Genomic DNA, 21899 nt, shown 5'->3' with positions numbered 1-21899 from the left:
TCCACACCTGTACACTGAAATGAGACTCGTCAGATCAAGCCTGATCTTTCCAACCATCAACAGTCCAATGTCGGTGTTTACGGGCCCAGGCGAAGCGTAAAGCTTTGCTTCGTGCACTTATCAAGGGTACACAAGTGGGCTTCGGCTCCGAGAGCCCATATCGAGGATGTTTCGTTGAATGGTTCACACGCTGACACTTGTTGATGGCCCAGCATTGAAATATGCAGCAATTTGCTGAAGGATTGCACTTCTGTCATGTTGAACGATTCTCTTTAGTCATCGTTGGTCTCGCACGTGCAGGATCTTTTTCCGGCCGCAGCGATGTCAGAGATTTGATGTTTTACCGGATTCCTGATATTCACGGTGTACTCGTGAAATGGTCGTACGGGAAAATGCCCACTTCATCGCTATCTCGGAGATGCTGTGTCATATCGCTCGTACGGCGACAGTAACACCATGCTCAAACTCACTTAAATCTTGATAACCTGCGATTTTAGCAGCAGTAACCGATCTAATAGCTGCGCCAGACACTTGTTTTCGTATATAGGCTTGCCGACGGCAGCGCCGAATTCTACATGTTTACATATCTCTGTATACTGCCTATACCAGTTTCTTTGGCGCTTCAATGGCCTGGAAACGCGTTGCCGCAAACATTGGTCCGTAATGTTGTCGTACATGTGGCTGCAGTCTGTGTGGCCGCAATGTAGCCGAACAGTACTGTCAGGAGATATTGCCGGCAATGTGCAATTTTATGGCCTTTGTAAACGTACCTTAAAGGGTAAGGTTCACTGCGTCATACCATTATAGATAGCAGCACACCATCTATTGCTTCTTCTTGTGCCTGGCTTCTGCGATGCGCAGTGGGACGGTGTGTGGGCGCTGGCGAGCGTTGGCGTTCCCGTAAGGAATGCGCGAGCCGTGGCTGTTCGCCACGCGTGCCTCCGGCAGGGCTGTCGCACGCTGCCGCCACGGACGTGTCCTCACGACGCCGCTGCACTCATCTCCTCGCATATCAGACATAAGCACACTGGACAATAAAAAAAAGAGTTACCTCAAAGAGACCATACGACGGCCTCTGACCTTGATAATAACCTAAGTTCGGTGCATGGAGCATGTCCACAAGTATCCCAATGAAGCCGCTGATTGATGATTAGATCCTAAGAAGTACCAAACTGTATGGGTGTCGGCCGCTACCTTTCACTCCTTTTCCAGATAGTTCTAGACATTTTCTGTAGAATTGTGACTGAGCGTCACAATCGAGGTGCGATTAGTTCCCCGAGTGTTCGTCAATCCAGCAACATTTGCGTGCAACCCAGTAAATACAGCTGTTGTCATCTTGGGAGAGGAGATTGTTGACACAGTACTCATCACGAAAATTTAGAAAAAATGCAACATTTGATCAACGAGGATATTGAAATTAATATCGTAGTTCATGGTTACGGTAATCTTAATGAGTAGGGATGAGCTAAACTTTGACTTTCCGAAAACAGCGGTTTCCGTTAATGACACATTTCGAGAAATGGTATTTTTAATTGTCATTTGTCACAGATCTAAATCCCAGTTTACGAATTCACAAGCTGTATCCCTCCGCACTCCACCAAAGTTTAAATGTTTCTGCTGTTAGCATCACCATATCTGTTTCACTATGATTAGCAACAGACACTGGGAAGTACGTCTGCTGTCTGGGATACCCAGCCAAGCGAACTGTATCAACGCAGTTAATCAGTGAGCTCAAGTCATGGTAGGAAAACTACCCCAAACATCACTGTCCTCAATTAGACACTTAACAAACTGTTGGTGAAACGCCTCATTTGGCTCTCGGGGCACTAGATACTTTACGTCATTTGAGCGGCAAAATCGTAACTCGTGGGACAACAATACACCCCTCCGGTCAGCCAGTGTTCAGATCCTGTGTTGTTTTGCCCATTGAGGACTTGCAGCTCGATTTGCTGCTGCGAGTAACGGGCTTTTGCGAGTTACTGAGTTCAGATACCCATTGCACGCAGTTGCCTCCACAACGTTCGCTGCCGGCCGGAGTGGCCGTGCGGTTCTAGGCGCTACAGTCTGGAACCGCGCTACCACTACGGTCGCAGGTTCGAATCCTGCCTCGGGCATGGATGTGTGTGATGTCTTTAGGTTAGTTTGGGTTAGTAGTTCTAAGTTCTAGGGGACTGATGACCAAAGAAGTTAAGTCCCATAGTGCTCAGAGCCATTTGAACCATTTGAACAACATTCGCTCGGAAACTCGTTGACCTGAACCTGGGTTCACTGACAGCCCCTGTTTCTGTTGGGTTTTTAATCGATTGACACAGGACGTCACCCTCGATTGTGGTCTCTATCTATTAGGATCGTTCTTCGATCACTTCTTGTCCTGTTACACGGCTGTGAATGGTACGCTATTCCTTGTAGATACGTTGGACATTGAGTGTTGATACAACAACTTGCCTCTGCTCACCATGCTGCAGTCAAGGGCACGTCGAAACACGATATCTCCTTTCTGCTATTCTGAGCTCTTCACTTCGGATCATCTTCATCCATACCTCTCAGCTTTCGTGGCGCCGCGCTAAGTCATCCTCTCGGATTATTCTTTACCAAAGAAAACAGTACATTTTAGACACTTTTCTCCTAATTTTAAATCTCTTTGAATCATACAAAACACGAAAATTTCTGTAGGTTTTTGCAATTCAGCTGTATCAAAAACTTCTGATGCCGATGGAAGGCAGTCAGCTCGATCAACCTACTCGAACTTCCCGAGATTTCCGTTCGAATTTGGAGACTCGAACCGAGAAGATGCGAAAACGACGCCTCCGAAAAATCGATGCGTGATTGACACTAGTGGGAACACTGCGAAAGACTAGAGTCCTACTGCATGTACTGGTCCAGCTCATAAAGTCAGTAGGCTCTAAGGATACGCGTCGTATGTGCCCGCCTGTTTCCAGACGGTCCGCATAACGGGGGTAGCGCAGCCGACGGGTGGGTAACGGCAGTTCGGACACCGCAAGGCCGCCGCGGGCAACTTTAGATGGCGGTCACGGCAGGGCAGGCGCGAAAGTGCTGGACAGGTTCGCGGATTCCTGCGCCCCTGGAATCAATGGCACGCCGGGCCAACGCGGAAACCAGTACCACCACTACCACCCTCTCGGCACTTGGGCGCGCTCTTCCAATGGCCTGCCATGTAACGACACTATTTACGTAACAGTCCTCGGAGTCTGCATACAACACAGCAACGTCAAATGATACTTTATTATTGTTGTTCTCTGTGCGGTGAAGAATGGTTTGATGCAGCTCTTCCCGCTAGTCTGTCCTATCCAAACAGCTTCAACGCTTCATTACTACAACCTACATGCATTTGAGTCTGCTTGTCAAGTCTCGGTCTCCCTCTATAGTTTTCACCCCCTTCCCCCTCCTCCTTATTCGCTTCTGTCCGCCAAAATACTGACAATTTCTTGATTTCTCAGGATCTGTTTCATGAATTGACCTCTTATTTTGCCAGAAATGTGTCATTTTTTCTCCAGTTCGGTTCAGTACCTGCTCATTAGTTGTCGAATCTGCTCTTCTAATCTTCAGCATTCTCCTCTAACACCATATGTAAAAAAATCTTCTCTAGTTGTTTCATTTGCTTATCGTCAACATTTCACTGCTGTAGAAGGACACTCTCCAGACAAATACTAAGAGAAGAGATTCGTACCATTTAAATTTATATTCCATGTTCAGAAATTTCTCTTTTTCAAAAATACTTTCCTGACTATTGCCAGAGTGCGTTTTATATCCTCCCTATTTCGGCCGTCAACCATCGTCATTTATTTTGATGCCCAAACAGTTAAGCTCCTCTACTACTCTCAGTGTCTCATTCAATAATCTAATTCCCTTAGCATCACTGTTTTACCGCTCGCTAAACAGTTACTCGAAATGTGTGTATTTTAGGATTCAGCCTACAGTTAGTGTCTATTAACAACCAGAGTTTCTTTTCTCAAAAACACAAGAAGCAAAAATAGACTCATGAGCATTTGAACTACGAAGGCTGTATGAAAAGTAAGGTCCAAACGGGTGCGAACTCGTAGAAATAGCAAATAGTAGTAATCCCTTTCGTCGAGATGGGGATGACGCGTCGTAGCATTCACTCCATAAAATAGAGAAAGCAGTGCAGAGTCATCCTGATGGTGCCCGCCACTCAGGGGAATTGGGTGGAACAAGACGCCCGCATCTCGTTCGATGGTGTGCTGAGTAGTTGACGTTAAGTTGCCTGAGGCACTGAGGAGGAGGGTGGGGTGGCAGAAACACTCTCGTGCCCATGGAATGTTCCTCAAACAATTTTCGCATATTTCTGAAGCGACAAGGACATGCAGTACACACCAAAAAATATTACAAAACATTCTCAATTTCTTTGTATACTTTTGGTTCAACTACGTGAATTCGTAGATTCTAAAAGTTTTATCTTAAGTTCCAGAGAAAAATCTGTTTGTGTTTCTGTAGTGGATGAGACGACGCTTACACGTTCCTACCGATAGCAGTTGCTTGCTCACTACACTCTAAGTGATGGTCCAGAATTATGTTGAAGTTCTTTGTAGAAGGAGAAAAAGTTATTTCTGTGGCGTTTAGGATTAAGCCTGGAACAGATTCTATGAACTGACGGGTCCTAAATCTTTTGTGAGCGACCTTTTTCACATCTTTTAAATCTTTTACAAGAAAATAACAAGATTAAAGTCAAGAAAAAATGCCCCATCTGTCTCTTACTTCACTCCATTCTCGGGATCAGATGTTGCAAAGTATACAGTAGAATCCTTGTGATACTGAGGCAGAAATGCCAACGTCGTAGGCAGGTCTTTCTGTTTTGCAACTGATAAACATGGGTGGTTTTTCAGATGAAATACGACATGGCATACATCAGCCCTGATCTTTCCTCTGTTGAATACATTGACATTTTTCCGTTCGTCTGTTCCAGAGCAAGAATTTTTAATAGCTATTGAGATGCATCAGTACGAAACACTGCAATCATACTGCCTTTGGAGATCATACACGGCTGCATTGATAACAGTGTTTCAGAAGCACCTTTTAAATCAAAGAAGTCAGTTGTATACATTGGAATTACATGAAATGGGCTCATAGCTTTAGCCGACTCAAGAATCTAGCGTAAATCTTGTGGAACAAAAGTCTTGCCTACCTTTCTTCTTCTCTGTATAATTGCAAAATCTCTGCAGCAGCTCAGAATCTTGTGCCCACTCACCAAAACTTGTGTGTTATCTCTTGGAACCATATTAGGCTTACCAGAAACACCATCAAAACTAAATTAAATAGACCTAGACGGGTGGCACTTGGAACTCCAGGGGAGAGCATTGTTTGCCAGAAAGACCGTGCGTCATCTAGTAATGAATGTTTGAAACATTTTCTTCGTGGCTTGGCTCTTGGAACGCTTATAGGGACATGTCACAGAGCATATAGACTAAAACTGCGTTGGCAGTGTGTTTTGTGAAAAAAATAGCACCTAGGAAGTTTGACATTTCCATTCCTCATATAGTGAGAAAAATAAGGGACACAAACTGACCCTGGAGAGACTCTTCAAACTGCATCCTTTCATTGTAACCTTTTTGTTCCGATCATTAAACACTTTTGGCGGGATGTAAGGTGTAAGTGATGTAGTGTAGGACAAAAAAACATTTGAGACATTCGCTTTGGTACTGTAGTGGGTCCTGGCAAGCCTAGATTTACTTCTGGAGGAGGTCAAGCAGATAATAGAACACACACAAAATATTAAATCACTTGACTCATCCTTGAACAAACTGATATACTTAACTTGGAAGCAATCCATATTCACTAAAAACTAAACGAAACTCCTCCCGAACAGGTACCGATCGGCCACCATGTCTTTCTCAGCCCACAGGTGTCACTGGATGTGGATGTGAAAGAGCGTGTGGTCAGCACACTGCTCTCGCGGCCGTGTGTCAGTTTACGAGACCAGAGCCCGTACTTCTCAGTTAATTTCGGTAATCTGACGGGTACCGGTGTTACCACTGCGGCAAAGCGTTGGCCATACCATGTTCAGAGCAGTGTCAAAATATATTTGTTACTGTCACTGAACACCGTAACTTATCGTTTGATACAAACAGAATGATACTCATATCTCAATGCGCAATTGACCGTAAATTTCGATATAAGTTCGGCTTCTAATACAACTTGAGCTGCTGTATCTGAAGCGAAACGATGTTGTGACTAGAGAGTCGTCGGCATAACCATGCCCTCAAGATGTTTCGTATTCCGCTGCTGCCGGAACAATGTTAGAGCGCAATACAGCTCAGCCCCACTCTGGAAACATCGTTAACGGCGGCAGAGTCGTCTTGCTTCAGATCCGGCAGCTCGAGTTGTATTAGAAGCAAGAACTGTGTATCGAAGATTATACGCATCCATACATTGAGATATGACTGTCATTCTGTATTGTATCAAGTGATAAAAGTCACAGTGTTCAGTGACAGTAACAAATACACAACTGGTCATTAAAATTGCTACACCAAGAGGATGATGTGCTGAAGACGCGAAATTTAACCGACAGGAAGAAGATGCTGTGATATGCAAATGCTTAGCTTTTCAGAGCATTCACACAAGGTTGGCGCCAGTGGCGACACCTACAACGTGCTGACATGAGGAAAGTTTCCAACCGATTTCTCATACACAAACAGCAGTTGATCGGCATTGCCTGGTGAAACATTGCTGTGATGCCTCGTGTAAGGAGGAGAATGCGTACCATCACGTTTCCGACTTTGATTAAGGTCGGATTGTAGCCTATCGCGATTGCGGTTTATTGTATCGCGACATTGCAGCTCGCGTTGGTCGAGATCCAATGACTGTTAGCAGAATATGGAATCTGCGGGTTCAGGAGGGTAATACGGAACGCCGTGCTGGATCCCTAAGGCCTCGTATCACTAGCGGTTGAGATGACGGGCATCTTATCCGCATGGCTGTAACGGATCGTGCAGCTACGTCTCGATCCCTGAGTCAACAGATGGGGACGTTCGCAAAACAACAACCATCTGCACCAACAGTTCGACGACGTTTGCAGCAGCATGGACTATCAGCTCGGAGACCACGGCTGCGGTTACCCTTGACGCTGCATCACAGACAGGAGAGCCTGCGATGATGTACTCAACGACGAACCTGGGTGCACGAATGGCAAAACGTCATTTTTTCGGATGAAGCTAGGTTCTGTTTAGAGCATCATGATGGTCGCATCCGTGTTTGGCAACATCGCGGTGAAAGCACATTTCAAGCGTGTATTCGTCATCGCCATACTGGCGTATCACCCGGCGTGATGGTATGGGGTGCCAATGGTTACATGTCTCGGTCACCTCTTGTTCGCCTTGACGGCACTTTGAACAGTGGACGTTACATTTTAGATGTGTTACGACCAGTGGCTCTACCCTTCATTCGATCCCTGCGAAACCCTACATTTCAGCAGGATAATGCACTACCGCATGTTGCAGGTCCTGTACGGGCCTTTCTGGATACAGAAAATGTTCGATTGCTGCCCTGGCCAGCACGTTCTCCAGATCTCTCACCAAGTGAAAACGTCTGGCCAATGGTGGCCGAGCAACTACTGGCTCATCACAATACGCCAGTCACTACTCTTGATGAACTGTGGTATTGTGTTAAAGCTGCATGGGCAGCTGTACCTGTACACGCCATCCAAGCTCTGTTTGACTCAATGCCCAGGCCTATCAAGGCCGTTATTACGGCCAGAGGTGGTTGTTCTGGGTACTGATTTCTCAGGATCTATGGACCCAAATTGCGTGAAAATGTAATCACATGTCAGTTCTAGTATAATATATTTGTCCAATGAGTACCCATTTATCATCTACCTTTCTTCTAGGTGTCGCAATTTTAATGGCCAGTAGTGTACATCTTTACACTCCTGTGGACAGAGATTTTTGTTTCCAAGTTGAGTATTCTATCTCGTTAAAGTTTTGTAAAGTGATCATGTGTTTAGTGTGTGTTTTAGTATCCGCTCGACTTTCTCTAGAAGCAAATGTAGGCTTACTAGGACCCACTACAGTATCGACGCGGAATGTCTCAAGTGATTGTTTCGTCCGCCATTACATGTGGAACCACTGTATGACACACGAAGAAACATTTTGTCACATGAATTTAGCAAGTAGAATGTCATAGTAGACAGTGTCGAAAGCTTTGCCGAAGTCAAAAAAACACATAATAGTCTCTTCTTGTTTGCTCATTGCTTGTTTCAAGTCCTCAGTCACTTATGCGAGAGGAACTCGATAAGTAAAGCAACAATTTTTTCTCTCGGCCAATTTCGCTTCAAAAAATGCGCAGTTTATTGTGGGCCATCGCGGAGTATTCCCGCTTGGCCCCTATAGTTTCATGAAACTCCGATAGATGACGCCCCTCGTACATAGCGTTCAAAATTGAGTCTGTAACGCTGGTGCGTTCCAAGCACAGCACTGTCATTGGTTTCTTTTTACTGGAAAACGAGAGCATCGTAGATATTCTTAGGCGCTTGCGATTGTCTGCGGAGACCTGGCAGAGAACGAGAGAACAGCGAGCTGCTGGGCGAGGCGTCTGTCATCATCGCAACAAACCCGCCCGGTCTCCCACATGCCGGCAGCTCGCACACGGCTGTGAGTCCTGCAGTGTTGGAACGTACGGACACTCTCATTCGAAGTGATAGACAGATTACAATCAAACACCTCGCTGCTAAACTGGAGGTCTATGTTGGTAGCGCTGGCACATTCGTCCACAAGTGCTCAAAGGTGTGTGCCCACTGGATTTCCTGCCGTGTGACAGAAGACCATAAAAAGCAACGAAGGCCATTTGTGTGGAACTGCTTTCACGTTATAAGGCTGACTGTGAGAGTAGTTTGTCGAACACCGTCACTAGCGTTGAAAAGTGGGTTCATCACTTCGAACCGGAAACAAAACGGCAATCCATGGAGTGGTGCCACACCACCTCTCGTACGAAGAAAAAGTTCAAAGCCGCATCCTCGCCGGTAAAGTCATGACGAAGGTCTTCTGGGACTCTGAAGTTGTCACCCTGTTTGATTTCCTCCCTCATGGTGCAGCGATCATCGGAAGTGCATTTTACTCCATCAAGAAAGTGAAGAAAGGGCTTCAGAGTGTTCGACGTCACATAAACGCAAACAAAGTTCTCCTTCTCCATGACAACGCAAAGCCTCGCCCAAGTGCGCGCATGCGAGAGGAGCTCACAAGACTTCATTGGACAGTTCTTTCCACTTACATCTGTTTCATCCAATGAAGGATGCACTCTGCTGGAAGCAATATGTGGTTCATGGGGAGGTTATTGACGCAGCAAGACGTTGGCTCCCACGCTGACCTGTAGAGTGGTACCAAGTGGGCATACAGGCCCTCACAGTAAGGTGGCGCAAAGCCATCGCATTGATCGGAGGTTGTGTTTGAAATAGGGTTTTATAGCCAAAGAGTGTGGAATAATATAGTGGTTGGAATCCGGAACAAAACCAACTTGCTCTCAGAAAAAATGTCTTGCATTACTTAGTGGACACCCTCGTACCTTTAGTATGAAGAACCCTCCACCAGGCATTGCACAGTGATTTGCGGAGTACCAGTGTATCGTGTCGGAATGACGAACTGTGAACTCCTGCCCTCCCCTGGACGCTGCGAAACGGGGTATAAATAAGTCAGTGGCGAGGGCCGAGTACCGTTGCGTGGGAGTGAGCCGCCAAGCGGGGGCGGCGTTGGCGGCGGCGGCGGCGGCCGGGGTGAACGGCCCCTGGCCCCTGGTGGCGCTGCCGGTGGCCGCAAGGCCGGCCCGCGGCCTTCATGGGGCTGGTGCCAGGATCGGCTTCCCCGCTGGCTCGCCTGTGGGAACGCCAGTTCCCGCGTGCGTGCCGCGACTGCCGCCGCCACCGACACAACGGCCGGATTCAAATCTGGACGCCACACCACACCGCTTGCTGTCTCGCCTTGCTCCCTTCTTTGCCTTTCCTCTCCTCTTCTTTCCGATCACGCTGTCCACTTTCCAGGTAGCAAAACCTATGCGGGGCTGCGCTCTCTACGAAGGTGCAGATTGTCGTGGTCGTCAGGCATTAAGGAAGCTGAATCCCAAAGCAGCACTGGGCATTGAGTAGAGCTGACCCATCTTGGACGGTACTGTACCCTCTGACCTTCTGTTTTGTATTAAGCGTAAAGATTAGCAGCCGAAAAAGACTGCTATTGGAGCACGTAAAAGTTGATATACACCTGTTTAAAAGACTCTGAAAAGTGGAGCACCAGCTGCCCCGTTCTACCTTCCTCAGAAGATGCAAAAATTTTCCCAAAAATTTTGGCTTACGAACGTATTGGCGTTCTTTTTAGCATGCAGCTCAGTTCTTACTCCGACAAGCTCCACTAACTGTAATTCGCTCATACCCACTAGTCCATCGCTTTAAGTCGCTCATACCAATCCACAGAAACAAAAAACAAATTGACACTCCTGTGGACAGGGATTGCTTACAGTTCAAATGCTCTATCTTGTTTAAGTTTTAATAACGTGATATAATATTTTGTCGAGAACAAAGAGTAAAACAGCATTGCTCCAGGCCTGGGAGGTCAACTGTTCAAAAATGGTTCAAATGGCTCTGAGCACTATGGGACTTAACATCTATGGTCATCAGTCCCCTAGAACTTAGAACTACTTAAACCTAACTAACCTATGGACATCACACAACACCCAGCCATCACGAGGCAGAGAAAATCCCTGACCCCGCCGGGAATCGAACCCGGGAACCCGGGCGTGGGAAGCGAGAACGCTACCGCACGACCACGAGATGCAGGCGGTCAACTGTTGACCTCATATTTTCAGCAAAGCAGCTCCAGGACCACAACTGTCAATTTGGGGAAGAATGATATTTTGAAACATCCCCTTTGAAAAATTTATATAAATGACAGTGCAGGAAAACCTCTACGCTATTTGATTTTCAAACAGCTGAGCAAAACTGAACGTACTCAGATATTACTCTCTTTACTTATTCTGATCAACGCTAAACGGACACGCAATATTTTTAGCGCAACGCAATCTGAGTTTCAAAAATCCCTACAAAAGAATGGCCCTTACTAACAATAACCTATACCTTTCATGAATCACTTACCTCACAAAAATCTTCGTAACTCGAAGTACTGCAATACAGCGAGCGCCACTACTGCCAGTTAAATAAAAGATTCTAACTTCTGATAGGCATGTCAGCAAATGAAAGATTTTGATATAGAACAAACAATGTATTTACCTTAATAGTGTTCTAAAGTCATAATATATATATCAGTCCATGATATCCAATATTACAAATTTACTCTTTCTGATAGACACACGTCCAGATCGTCCGCTCTCAAAATTCCACCATCCCTCTCCCCACAGCCACCACTGCCGGCGGCTCACCTCCAACTGCGCAAAGCTACGCGCTGTTCACATCCAACTGCCCAACACTACAATAGCGAATATTACAACAATGCAAACCAGCCGCAGACTGCACAAAGCACAGTCAGCGATTTTCATACAGAGCGCTACGTGGCGTTACCAACATAAAAAGCTAAACAGCCTACTTACAATTTGATAGCGTTTATAGAAAAAGGACTGGGAAGCACTTGAAAAGAAGGGACAGGAAAAAGAAACAACAAGAAGAATGGAGGAGACCTACATTGAAAGTTTGAGCTGTGTCAGAGCGGAAAATGAAAGGACCGATTGCTTCCAGCAAACAATTGGTGTGAAGCAGGGCAGTGCATTGCCACGTGTCCTCTCCATTGTGGTCTTTGATGTCATATTGACTAAGGTGGCAGAAGAAACTGGAGAAGACATGATGAAAGCAGTGGTGTTCACAGATAACTTGATGATCTGGGAAAACAAGGAGGAGGAGATTCAGGAACAGCTGGGTAAGAAACTGTGAGACAGTATGGAATGAAATTAGATATAAACTAATGTGAGATCCTGGTTACAACTAGAAAGAAAGATAGATCGGCTATTAGAATAAGAATTGGAGATGAACGACTGAAGAAAGAGGGAAGTGTCAAGTACTTGGGAAGTGTGATAGAGGAAAATGGAAGAACCGGGGAAGAGATCAATGACCGTGGAAACAGGCAGAAGCGCTCCTGCGGAGTGTTAGGAGCCTGGTTTGGAACGAACACGTCCTACTTGGTCATTCTGACTCGTTCAGCCCAGCTCATTGTCATTAACTCTTTGTGTCTCTCTAACGGTCCTGCCTCCAGTATCACAGCCACAGTCTCCTGCGTTCTGTCCTACTACTACGGTCTCCTCTCTCTGTCACTGTCTCTCTTGCTCTCTCTTACTGCTACTATCTCATTCACTCTTTCACACTGCTGCTCTCTCTTCCTCGCTATATTCTTCATAGATTCTGTTTCTCATTTTCACTTCCATTTTGTCTTTGACTTCACTCCTCTCCCACTGGCATTGTCTCCCCCACTCTTTTCCTAGCACGGTTCAGTCACTGTCATATATGTTCTATTGCCACTGTGTCCCTCTCTTACCCTCACACTGCCACTGTCTCTTTCGTTCTTCCTACATCTCAAACACTGTTCACAATCTTCCAGTATTTATTACTTTTCCGTATCTTTCCCAGAGCCCCTCTAATTTCCTGTCTCAGCAAAAAAAGCGCGAATATGCTCGCATGTCAAATTTTTTTGTGAAAATTTGTAAGGGTGCAGAGGAAGGTAGACAGAGCCAACTGGTGCAGCCAGAATCATTTAAACAGGAGCAAATTCGCCTTTCCCGTAAAATTTTCAAGTTTGTTGCAAATAGGGATATAAGAAATACATCGTAAGAATTTCAACCATTTTCTGTGCGTAGTCGTCTAGGAATCCGCGGTTCAGTTTTGGTACCCTAAAATCATGTTTTTGGGGTGTTCCTCGATAATGGACGAAGATTTTTGAAACTAGGAAGATGGAATTTCTAGATAAATGGCTAGAGTATACTGTTAAAATTTCAGCAATTTTCTTCTGTTAGTTATTTAGTTATCCGTTGCTGACGGCAAAAAATGATGAAAAACACTTTTTTTGGTTTTTCTCGGGAGCCACCCATGAACTAATGATTCTTCCACAAGCCTCTTAGGGCCCACTGTAGGTAACGTCTAATGCAAAAAGCAACAAACGATCTGCTACGTTTGCCTAAGCTGGTGGAACGGTGTAGTATTCGAATTTCGAGCAGTACTGTAGGACGGTTACAGTAAGATGATCCTTCTATTGGGGATACAAATGGTCCCTAGAGTAAGGGCTATCCAAAACACTTCACCCTACCTTTCTATGACCAATAGAACCCGAGGTATGAGCCCCGGAAAGTTCCTATTTAATGCGCGGCGTTTCGGAACATAATTGATAGCGAATGCTGTCACATTCAATAATGTTCAGCAAACCTCATTGGAAGAGTGGTGTGGTTCGTTCAAATAATTCTCAATACCTTGAAGTACAAAAGAGACGTAATTAAAAATTTCTTGATGGAAATAGTCTCAGGACTTGTAATACAATAGTTCTTTTTTACATATCTCATTTTCTACTGCGTAGTTTAAGCGATGTTTCTCACTGGCACAACGGGTCTCGCGGTATATTTCCTTTTTTATGAAGAAAAATCCATGGTCGTGTTTGTTGAACATTTTCAATAACTTCTTTTGAAGAACGGTTCGACATACAGGGTGAAGGAAAATCCACATACTCGGACTTCTCAACACGATTCCTCACATACTGGGAATACAAAAATGTCTGTCATAAAATTTCGTCCTGCGCATTTTTCGGGCAGTAAATAGACGTTAAAGATTGGTACGATAACTATCTCTGTCAGCAGATACACCAGGGGTGTGCAGTTGGGGCACTGGATAGCATGCAGGAGGTCGAAAGTTCTATTCCCGGTCGACGTTTGTTGTTTTTATTTGTCAAAAGTACTCTCCGCGGTACTGTATCTTGCGTCTTAATCGTCATACGGAGAGTACAGTAAGTCTTCTGCAAAACATTTGTGGTTACGCCCTACGAACACAGAAATGGAAATGTAATTGTATTCATTAGTCAGCTTTTAAAGAAACCGCACGTAGTGGATGCAAATTGTTTCGCACCACTCCGTCTATTAGATTCCAAACTTGTTTTATGTGTACCCTGCCCTAATGGTCCCGACGATTAATACTAACTATTATTCTCCCCACGTTCAGGTCCATTACATTGCGATAGAGCGTTACGTCACCAGTAGGGCTAGCAACGTGCTTTGCAAATTATTTCGATGGATCTATTGGGGGAGGGTACACAGAAAACAAGTTAGGAGTCTAGTAGATGCATTTGAGCAAAAGAATTCGCTGTCGCGGCGTGCAAAAGGCTTCTCTAAAACTGACAAATGAAAACGATTGTACTTCCATTTTTGTGTTCGTAGTACGTGACTGCAAATGTTTTGTAGAAGATCCACTGTACTCTCTGTATAACGATTAAGACGCCAGACACCATACCACACAGACTAATTTTAGCAAATAAAAACAAACAAGCTTCAAGCCAGAGTCGAACCCTCGACTTCCTGCATACTTACCGAAAATGCTACACGCTGCACTAACTCCACAGCACTATTTTACTTCTGAAAGGGGGTAGTTACCGTTCACATGATTACAGTGTTGCCAGATTGCCAATCTGTAACATCCATTTACTGCCCGAAATATGAGGACGAAATTTTGTGAGAGACATTTTTGTGTTGCCAGTACGTCAAAAATCACGCTACGAAGTCGGAGTGTGCGAATTTTTCTTCACCCCGTATATTACCTTGAAATAACATAAATTTCCGTCTCAAAACCACAACACTCCACCCTCGACTCACAGTTACAGAATCCCGTCAAAAACGAGGTGAACAAAGATATACCCAGCGGTAGCTAGATACCGTTGGATAATTAGATCGATAGATACAGAGGAAGTTGTCTTTGTTTATTTACATTTAAGTATTTTTATTACTTTTACATTAAGAACTACTACTTTACGTTATTGCGAAAAGAGTAAAAAACGATTATAGTTGACGATACTGGTTTTTTCAAGTTTTCAAAATATGGTTCAAATGGCTCTGAGCACTATGGGACTTAACATCTGAGGTCATCAGTCCCCCTAGAACTTAGAACTACTTAAACCTAACTAACCTAAGGACATCACACACATCCCTGCCCGAGGCAGGATTCGAACCTGCGACCGAAGCGGTCGCGCGGTTCCAGACTGAAGAGCCTAGAATCGCTAAGCCACACCGGCCGGCTTCAAAATATGTTTGACATATTTTTAGAATTATATTATTTCATCCAACATCACTCTTGTCACTTTTACATTTCCATATAAAGAAATTACGGTTTAACGCATGCTAGAATGAAAATAAAAAATTAATGTCGCGCGAAAAAGGTTAGTGAATCTGGTGACGAGTGTATCGTGTTGTATGCTAGAAAATAAAAGTGTGCCACTGAGCCGGTTGGTGTGGCCGTGCGGTTCTAGGCGCTTCAGTCTGGAACCGCGTGATCGCTATGATCGCAGGTTCGAATCCTGCCTCGGGCATGGATGTGTGTGATGTCCTTAGGTTAGTTAGGTTTAAGTAGTTCTAAGTTCTAGGGGACTGATGACCTCAGTTGTTAAGTCCCATAGTGCTCAGAGCCATTTGAACCATTTTTTTTTTTTTTTTTTTTTTGTGCCACTGAAAAGTTCCATTGTAAGTGATAGTATACAGAAACGCAAAGAACCATGTCACGATACATTCAACAACTCGTCAGTGTGTTGGCCATTCCGGCAACACAATGTTCTCTACAGATGGAAGTGAGGTCGGCGATCACTGAAAGATACGCTCTTCAAGACTTCATTAGTGCAAGTGATTAAGGAAATGTGGATTCTATGACGTTACAGCGACTCGTAGAATCGCCTGCTACAGAGGAAACGTTGCTGGCGTGCTGCCATGTAATCAACGAACCCACCAGACAACAGTAGTTGAGTTGGTAGTTAGAGAGCGGATCCAGTAGCAGAAACAACCATCTACAGTTCATTGAATGAACATAAACAGAAGTGAATCGATTTTAATGATAGAATCTGAAATACCAACAGTAATATTCGTAGTTGGGTAACTGATTAGGAGGTTTATAGTATTTTCGTAATGGCAGAAAGTAGTTTCTGTTTTTTTTTCATTTTTCTGTTTCCTTAAAGTATTAGCATTTTTTCATAATTTTTTAATTACAAGGAATAAATAATTAATATACACACTTTTTACTGTCCACAAAAATGTGTCTTGTATGGCCTGTATCAGCTTCCCGGATAATAAGCTATAATTGTGAAGAATGGATAGATAAATTAATAAATAGGGGAAGCTCGATACATAACCTTAATGAAGAGAAATCATACAGTTTGCAAAATAATTTGATCCCCTTCTAACACCAGCCCACCGTAGGCCGCTGCGGGAACGAAGCGGTCCAAGTGTTTGTAAAAGAGTGAAGGTCATTCTCGTTCTCAAGAAGGGTCGTCGAACAGACACACTACTACAGGCGCGTGTATGGTTGAGTTCTGTTGTAAAATTTTGGAACACGCTTTATGCTCGCGAATTATGACCTTTCCGTGGGCAGAAAATCTCCTCTGTAGGAATCGATCTGAATTCCGCGCCAATGATCGTGTAGAACGCATGTCACTCTGTCCATCCACGAGACCCAGATGGCAACTGGCACCGGTGCCCAAGTTTATTCCGTGTTCCTTGGTTCCCAGAAGGCATTCGATACGGTCCTGTACTGGCGCCAAATGAATAAAATACGACTGCACGAAGTATCGTTCCAACTTTGTGACTGGATTTAGGAGTTCCTAGCAAATGTAGCACAGCATGTTAAACTTAACGAAGAGAAATCGTCAGGCATAAAAGTAACTTCGGGGAATGTTAAAAAGTCTGAAAAACATTGAAGGATTGAAGTTAGCCAATCAGGCCGTTGGGCGCGCAAATTCAAGCGGCCCGCCAGAGGCGGTGTCACCAAACTAAAACAGAACAAGAGAGCGATACAAAAATTGGACACGGCACGGTAGTAAAGATCGAGCCCGACCCAAGGGCTGAGAGGCCTCGTGCACTGTCATCCGCGCTATGAGAACAACTGACATTAATTGTACCTCAGGCGTCACTTGAATTTACACTCGCAACGGCGTGATTGGCTAAATTCAATGGGAATTAATTCACAAACGGCGCAACCCATCGAATTTTTTTCTTAGCAATTATTTCTCAGCACAATCTGTCCTATAACACCCTTACAAGCTTTTCAGACTATTTCTGACTGCCCCTTATAGGGAAGTCCCAACGTCAGAAAACAGTAGCGAAATGGAGGAAGACCTGCAAAGTATCGTTGCTTGGTGCAGGGATTGGCACCTAACCCTCAATATAAAGAAATATCGTGTATTGGGCATAAACTGGGGGAAATAACCGTTATTGTATCATTACACGACTCTCGAAGAATCGTTGGATGCAGTCACGCCAATTATATATCTGAAAGTTTGCGTAAAACCGAATTTAAAATGAAATGACCATATAAAACTAATCGCGGAAAAGGGACATGCCAGTCTGAGATTCACTGGAAGCTTCTCCACGTAAGAGGTAGCTTACAAAACCTTCTTTAGATCAACACCCGACTACTACTCGTCACGCTGGGACTCTTTGCAGACAGGATTGATAGAGGACATTGAGAGGATCCAACGAAGAATAGTGCGTTTGTTTTGTTTTGTTGGCGCGAAATCGTCCCGCTTGTGCTCATCCAACTCCGATGGCGGGCACCACAAGAGAGGTATTATGCAACACGGTGTGGTTTACTGTTACAATTCCGAGAGCGTATGTTACTAGAAGATTAAATCAGTGTATTGCTTCGTCCTACGCATGTCTCCCCAATAGGCCATGGAAGTAAAAATAGAGTGATTCTAGGTCGCACAGAAGCTTACCAGCAAGCTTTTTTCTCGCACACCATACGCCAATGGAACAGGAATGAAGGATGTTGACAGCAGTACATAAAGTATACACAGCCACGCACCGTAATGTAGTTACAGAGTATAAATCTAAAAGCGGGAGATTTGAAAGTGATGAGTTTCAAACTTATTTTATATCCAGATGGTACATATGGGTTCCTTATCAAAATTTCATCTAGTAAGTCCCCTCCAGAAACCCTAGAAGCCTGTAATATGGATTATGAAACGCTCTGTGTACTTTCCTCACCGCGTCGCGGTGAACAGTGGTCATATGTTTTGGTCTAATGTCCTGAACATTAACGACCCTATTGTACTCCCTCGAAGTACGTCTGAAGCTACTCTCACACTTGATTTAACCCTGTGAAGAACGTCCTGCAGAATACTGTCTTTCAGCTAGTCCACAAATTTAATTCTGTATCCAGTAAGCTCGTATTTTGTTCACTAGGCTATGGCGAGGATTTGTATCGAAAGCTTTCTGGTAAAGAAGGAATGCGACATAAATTTGGTTGCCACTATCTACTACCTTATTGATCTCACGAACGAACATAATGAGCTGAGCTTCACAAGATTGCTGTTTATGAAATGCGTATTGATTCCTGTAGAGGAGATCTTCGTACTCCAAAAACGGTCGTAAGAGGCTAGGCTGAAACTTTTTCCGTAACTGCGCAATTTTCCAAACATGCTGTGTGAAAATCAGACCGGAATATGGACCTTACTACTCTACCATCAGAATTTTTTTCCTGTTGAAGATAGTCGTTCATTACAAAAGCTGTCTATTATCTGGCATTGACGTGTTGTGAAACAGAAATCGCCTCTGATTGGACCGTAATATAGACGTACCTAAGAATCAAAGCGTATGTGTGAGTGTAGACTTACCCGGCATATACTATTGATGAAAAGTTTCCAGCCGTGTTGAAATATCGCTACGTTTCGAGGAGTGTCGTACTCGTCGTATGATGAGCGTGGAACTCTTCGAAACGTCGCACCATCTGAGCTCTGTCAATCGGCTGGAAACCTGGCAGCTTTTCATCGTGATCAAAGATCCCATATGGAAAAAACTGATGATGTCTTTCTGAAGAAATATAATTTCACTCACAATACTGCCTCGCCCGAATACATTCTTCTTAGACACGTCGCCAAATACAAATTAGTCTACTGTCATTTTGTAAACTAAATCGCGGCTCATCTTCGAAGAATACGGTCCTTCCTGCCTTGATTGCTGTCCTCCCTGCCTTGATCGCCGTCCATTGTACTACACATGTTGGCACGTTTTTGTCACAAGTTGAATGTGTAGAAGCGGTAGGCGTGTGGGTGCCACGGGGGGAGAGGGGGACAGGGCAGAGACACGGGAATGCTCGCCAAGCACACGTTCCACACTCGTGACGCTTTCCGCAAGCTGTACTCGATGACATCAGTCTTCTGGGGGCAGCGGCAAGACCAGACTAAGTTATGTGAAAGTTTCTGTTCTCTTCCTCCGAAATAAGTCATAAAAATAAATTTTAGAGTTTAACACGTACCGTACGCCTCGCTATTCCTCGACGGAAACATATCGACGCTGACCTGTGGCTCTAGTAACCGCCACAGTCTCAGTACAGCGGAAGGGTGACCTTCCAGTCGTTTGGACGGCTATTACAACGACTTGCCTGCAGTCAGCCGTAGGCCGACCACCCGCCTGGAAATTGACAACTCGACGCCATTCACCCGGGTGTTGATTCTCACCACTGCAGCGCCTGCCACCTTTGAAAAGCGCAGCTGAGCAGCATAGAGATCGAGCTTAGTGGAGCAGTGGTTAACGCACTGGGCCCTCATTCGGCAGAACGGCGTTTCAAATCCTCACCCAGCCATCCAGATATAGGTTTTCCTATTTCCGTACATGCAGATGCAACTGCCGTGTTCCCTGGTTTGAAGAGGACTGGGGATTTCCTTCCACGAGCTTGTGCTCCGGTTCTATTGACCCTGTCGTCGGCAGGAGTGTAACTGAATTGTCCTTGCTTTGTTCAGTATTAACGGTGCATGTGCGGGTGATACGGACTGCGCGCAGGCCCGAAATTTTTCCTACTCTTGAAGTGCTCATCTGCGCGAGTGGTCACGTTACGCAACAGGTCAACTACACGTGGTGATCAATTTTTGTATGAAATCAGCTGCACGCAGAGGAAAACACAAGTTGGCACTACAGAATTTTACTTCCTATTTTCAGAGGCTCAGGACTCTCTATAATCGCTCAGCTAGACCAGTTATAGGCACTTACAAAATGCGTAATAAAATAGTCAAGCCCATAACGGGTCAATCGCGAAGGTATTTAAAAGGACACGGAAACTGTTAGCATTTCTTATCATAATATTAACAAACGCTTTTAAACAATTCGAACGTGTCATAGTTCAATTTCTGTACTTTAAAATCAAATTCTGTAAATGCTGCACATGTTTTTCACGTTTATTTTTAGATCGCTAATGCTTATCTGTATCAGTCGTTTTAATGTAAGTGGGTGACTGAGTAGAGAGTGCACCCACCCACCCACACGACCACCCACCCACCCACACGCACACCCACACCCACACACACACACACACACACACACATATATATATATATATATATATATATATATATATATATATGCACTTACAAAATGCGTAATAAAATAGTCAAGCCCATAACGGGTTATTTATTTATTATATGTGGGTGGGTGGGTCGGTGGGTGTGGATGTGCACTCAGAAAATTAAGCCCGAAACCCTGTGAAATGCCTCACAAGCAACTGTTTTTCTTTCAGAACATACAGTATTGAAAGCCCTAATCTCTAATTTTTTCGGTAATAATGGCAAAATAGACCATCCCACCCGAAAAACATTTCTTGAATGATAGTAACATCTTGGCTTGAAATATCGAGTTCACTGGATCCAAGTTGTTTACGAGTTAATTGTGAAGGTCTCTCACATAATTCAAAAATAGATTTCCATTATATACTGTTGGAAGTTTTTTGTCTGTTTAAGTTGTCGATGACTTCATGATTACGATCGACTTCATTACGGAACAAAATGAGGATTGAAGAATCGTTTAAGTAAATACCTGACTTACACGTTTTTTCTGTGCATCCCCACGCTATTCCGCTTCGTGTTTCTCTATCTTTCCGAAATTTATTTCTTCCAAAAACGATCGATTTATTACCTCCCTCACTCGGCAAATTTTCCACGAGAACGTTAACACTCAAGTTCTGTCTTGCTAGTCACATACGAGAAGTATCAACTGGCACACACACATAATAATTTATTATATGTTTTCAATAATTATTTTGTTTCTTCACTTTTGCCTCTATTTATAAAGCGAAACAATGTTATTCATAATTTCTTTGAAAGAATGCTGTTTTTAGGAAAAACATAAATATATAATGCAATCTCTTATTCGCGATAGGCCTTTGGAGGGCATTTGGTGATTTCATTTTATTTCCTATTCAACATTTTAGTCGAAATCATTTACAATTGTTCTCCTTACGCCTTCAGATTATGTGCTAAATATCTGAATTTGAGCTCACGACAGCGCAGTCCTTAGCACGTGTCCAGTTATTACGGTACCGAGTTAAACAAAATTTCTGGTTGATGTGATTAATGGCAGCTTCCTCCAAATGTAGAAAACCGTAAGTAAATGCAGATGAGTAGGAAAAACAAGCCCGTAATTTCTGATATGGTTACAGTATTAGTTTTGTGCCGCTTGAAACAGTACCCTCTATTAAATACCTACATGTAACGTTGCAAAGCGACGTGGAGTTAGAGCGTAAGGTCGGTTGGAGGGAAGGCGAACGGTCGAATTCGGTTTATTAGGAAAGTTCTGGGGAAGTTTAGCTCATCTATAAAGGAGATAGTGCACAGAACACTAGTCTGACCCATTCTTGAGTACTGCTCGATTTTTGGGATCCCCGCCAGGTCGGATTTAAGGAAGACATCGATGAAATTCAGAGGCGTGCTGTTAGATTTATT

The 21899-nt window shown here is 44.2% G+C and overlaps 1 protein-coding gene across 1 annotated transcript in view; it reads right to left on the bottom strand.

The window, feature by feature from the left end:
• Positions 1-21899, bottom strand: part of LOC124613520 (formin-like protein 20) — a 74115-nt gene that overhangs the window by 37633 nt on the left and 14583 nt on the right. The window contains exon 2 of the mRNA XM_047142231.1: positions 9677-9907. Within this exon, the coding sequence (XP_046998187.1) occupies positions 9677-9907 (231 nt within the window). The remainder of the gene's footprint in view (positions 1-9676; positions 9908-21899) is intronic.

This window comes from Schistocerca americana, chromosome 4 (genome assembly GCF_021461395.2).
Source record: "Schistocerca americana isolate TAMUIC-IGC-003095 chromosome 4, iqSchAmer2.1, whole genome shotgun sequence".
Lineage (NCBI taxonomy): Eukaryota > Metazoa > Arthropoda > Insecta > Orthoptera > Acrididae > Schistocerca > Schistocerca americana.
The sequence above is the reverse complement of the archived record's forward strand: the minus strand, read 5'-3'. Positions and strand labels throughout refer to the sequence as shown.